Source organism: Rhinopithecus roxellana, chromosome 3 (genome assembly GCF_007565055.1).
Source record: "Rhinopithecus roxellana isolate Shanxi Qingling chromosome 3, ASM756505v1, whole genome shotgun sequence".
Classification (NCBI taxonomy): domain Eukaryota; kingdom Metazoa; phylum Chordata; class Mammalia; order Primates; family Cercopithecidae; genus Rhinopithecus; species Rhinopithecus roxellana.
In genome coordinates, this window is record NC_044551.1 from 149364922 (window position 1) to 149368360 (window position 3439).

At 58.9% G+C, this 3439-nt stretch overlaps 1 protein-coding gene across 1 annotated transcript; it reads left to right on the top strand.

Annotated features, from left to right (window-relative positions):
- Window positions 1-782: 782 nt before the first annotated feature.
- On the top strand, window positions 783-2777 carry SOWAHA (sosondowah ankyrin repeat domain family member A). The gene has a single exon (XM_010359981.2). The coding sequence runs from the start codon at window positions 1075-1077 to the stop codon at window positions 2713-2715; it is 1641 nt and encodes a 546-aa protein (XP_010358283.1). The 5' UTR covers window positions 783-1074; the 3' UTR covers window positions 2716-2777.
- Window positions 2778-3439: the final 662 nt, after the last annotated feature.

Consider the following 3439-nt stretch of genomic DNA (forward strand, 5'->3'; position numbering starts at 1 on the left):
CAACATATGAGCCCCACTAGGTCACGGGTGTTTAAATCTGTCTTGCTAACTGATGCATCTTAGCAAAAAAAAAAAAGTCCTGGCACAAATACTTATCTGTGCTCAATACTTATCTGTGGAACAAATGAAGGTTTAAAAACATAGCATGACTCCTCATTGCTTTCTTATTTTAAAGCATAAATATACATGCACATATGGGAGAGAGGGAAAGGATATTTCAAAATGTTAATGGTGATTTCAGGTGATATTTTTTCCTTCTTTATGTTTTCCTGTTATGTTTATGTTTCCTGTGGTTTTATACCCCAAATCCTACGTGAAAATGTATTATGTTACCATGAGAAAATTGCTTTTGAAAACGTCTCTCTAAACCTAGAGTAACGTGCATTGTCGCACAGAGTGAATTGGTTTTGCCGTAAATCGCACGAAGCCGTTTTTCTGCATGAAACGCAATTAAAAAAACAAAAAACAAAACTGGAGCGGTATTGACCACCTTTAAAAAACAACAACAACAAAAAAAACAAACAACAACAAAAAAAGGATTGCTGTGAAATCATCACTCGGTGTTTTGCAGTGGTTAAATGTTTATTAAAGGAATAAAAATCCATTCCTCCTTGGCGGACCGCGGCGTCCCTAGGGAACACACCCACCTAGCAACCGGGACCGGAGCTGGAGCGCTGCGCCTTTAATTCCGGGGCGGGAGGGGGCCGGCGGGAATTTCTGCTCCAGTTCCCTCTGCATCGCGGGGGCAGCTGTCACCTGTAAGGCGAGCGCGACACGGGGGATGGAACCCGGCGTCCATTGAACAGAACACAAAGGCAGAAACCTACCCCAAAGGTCGGGGCCCGGCGGGGCGCTGGGGGTGGGCGCTCCCCGCGGCCCCCGGCGCCCTTCGCCCCGAGACGCCCCGGCCCGGTGGCACCGGCGCGACCGAGGTCCAGCTTCGGGGACACGCCCGGCCAGCCGCGGGGAAGGCACCAGGTGAGCGCGGCCGCGCCTACCGGAACCCCGCTCCCGCGCGTCCCGCGGCGACGCGGCGCCCACCCGCCCCGGCAACCAGGAACCCAGGGCCCCACCATGGCTCTGGCCGCCGCCGCCGCCGCTGCGGCCGCCGGGGTGAGCCAGGCAGCGGTGCTGGGCTTCCTGCAGGAGCACGGCGGGAAGGTGCGCAACTCCGAGCTGCTGAGCCGCTTCAAGCCGCTGCTCGATGCGGGCGACCCGCGGGGCCGCGCCGCCCGCAGGGACCGCTTCAAGCAGTTCGTCAACAACGTGGCGGTAGTGAAGGAGCTCGACGGCGTCAAGTTCGTGGTGCTGAGGAAGAAGCCGCGGCCCCCAGAGCCCGAGCCCTTTGACCCCCAGGGAGCAGGGGCCCAGCCGTCGAAGCCCACTGTGGTCTTGCCAGGCGACGCCTCTGCCCCGGAAGCTCCGCCCTTGGTCCCGGTGCCGCGGCCGGTGGAGCCGCCGGGGGACCCGGGTCCGCTAACAGAGACACAGGACACTCCGTGGGGGCCGGCCTCCGAGCCCGCTCAGCCGGCCGGGGAGCGGTCCGCCGACCCACCGCTTCCAGCCCTCGAGCTAGCCCAGGCCACCGAGGGACCCTCCGCAGACGCGGCCCCACCGCCTAGGGCCCCTTCTGAGGCGGCCTCACCCTGCTCTGATCCGCCAGACCCGGAGCCGGGGCCCGGGGCAGCGAAAGGGCCGTCGCAGCAGAAACCCTGTATGCTGCCCGTGCGCTGCGTCCCGGCCCCCGCCACGCTCCGCATCCGGGCGGAGGAGCAGGGCCTGCGCCGGCAGCTGTCGGAGGAGCCGAGCCCGCGGAGCTCTCCTCTGCTGCTGAGGCGGCTGTCGGTGGAAGAGTCCGGTCTGGGCCTCGGCCTGGGCCCGGGCCGCTCCCCGCACCTGAGGCGCCTGTCGCGCGCCGGCCCGCGTCTGCTGAGCCCCGATGCCGAGGAGGTGCCCGCCGCGCCGCCGCCGTCCGCCGTGCCCTTGGAGCCGTCAGAGCACGAGTGGCTCGTGCGGACGGCCGGGGGCCGCTGGACCCACCAGTTGCACGGGCTGCTGCTGCGCGACCGCGGCCTGGCGGCCAAGCGCGACTTCATGTCTGGCTTCACGGCCCTGCATTGGGCCGCCAAGAGCGGCGACGGCGAGATGGCGCTGCAGCTGGTGGAGGTCGCGCGGCGCAGTGGCGCGCCAGTCGACGTGAACGCGCGCTCCCACGGCGGTTACACGCCGCTGCACCTGGCTGCGCTGCACGGCCACGAGGACGCCGCTGTGCTGCTGGTGGTGCGCTTGGGTGCCCAGGTGAACGTGCGTGACCACAGCGGGCGTCGCGCCTACCAGTACCTGCGGCCTGGCTCCTCGTACGCGTTGCGCCGCCTTCTTGGCGATCCAGGCCTGCGAGGCACCACGGAGCCAGATGCGACCGGTGGTGGAAGTGGCAGTCTTGCTGCCAGGCGCCCGGTGCAGGTGGCCGCCACCATCCTCAGTTCCACCACCAGTGCATTTTTGGGCGTCCTGGCCGACGACCTCATGCTCCAGGACCTGGCCCGAGGCTTGAAGAAGTCGAGCTCCTTAAGCAAGTTCTGGAGCGCATCGCCCATGGCTCCACGTAACAAGACAAAGATCCGCGGTGGTCTGCCAGCCTTCTCAGAAATCTCTCGTCGACCTACTCCCGGGCCTTTAGCTGGTCTAGTGCCCAGTTTGCCTCCAACAACCTGAAGGTCCCTGGGACTACCACTTGGTTGATCTATCGCGGCCTGCTCCTGGCAGTCTAAACCCGCCCAAGACTGCAGCCCCGTCAACGCCTGGAGCCGCATTCTGTTTCCAGCTTTGTCCACTGCAGCCTGTTTTACCCAGATGGGCCTGCACTTCCAGCTTCTTTCTGAAGCATGACCCATCTCCAGAGATGGGATTTGAGAAATCGGTGAGAGCTTTCTATAAAGAACTTCAGGAGACAGGCCTGAACTCTGGAGGGAACTTGAAATCCAAGGTCAAAGGTTAAGGGGCAGCAGCTGGTCTGGCCCCTGAATGCGTTCACCTGATGCCTCTGCAGCTACACAATCCCAAGCCAGAACTAGAGCAAGGGTCTCTTGAAATGTTGAAAGATGTTAGCTTGTCAGCTTTAAGATATGTGGTGGTTTTGTAATTTGATGCATTTATTCTGTTTTTAAATTGAAATGAGGTAAAGCAACTTTCATAATAACCTTTTGAAATTATATTTTTCAACTTTTAGGCAAAGTGCTTAGACATTTTTCAATTTTTTTTTGCTAAATACTTTGGAATTCTATTTAAAAAATAGATGATCAAGATCTAAAGGAAATTAATCCCAACCAACAAACTTAAAAGTTTATCTACCTCATTTTAGGCAATCAAGATTCTGGAGAGTCTTGAACACAGAATAACGATTGTGACCATTATGAATGTAACTAATTTCAGTTGTACT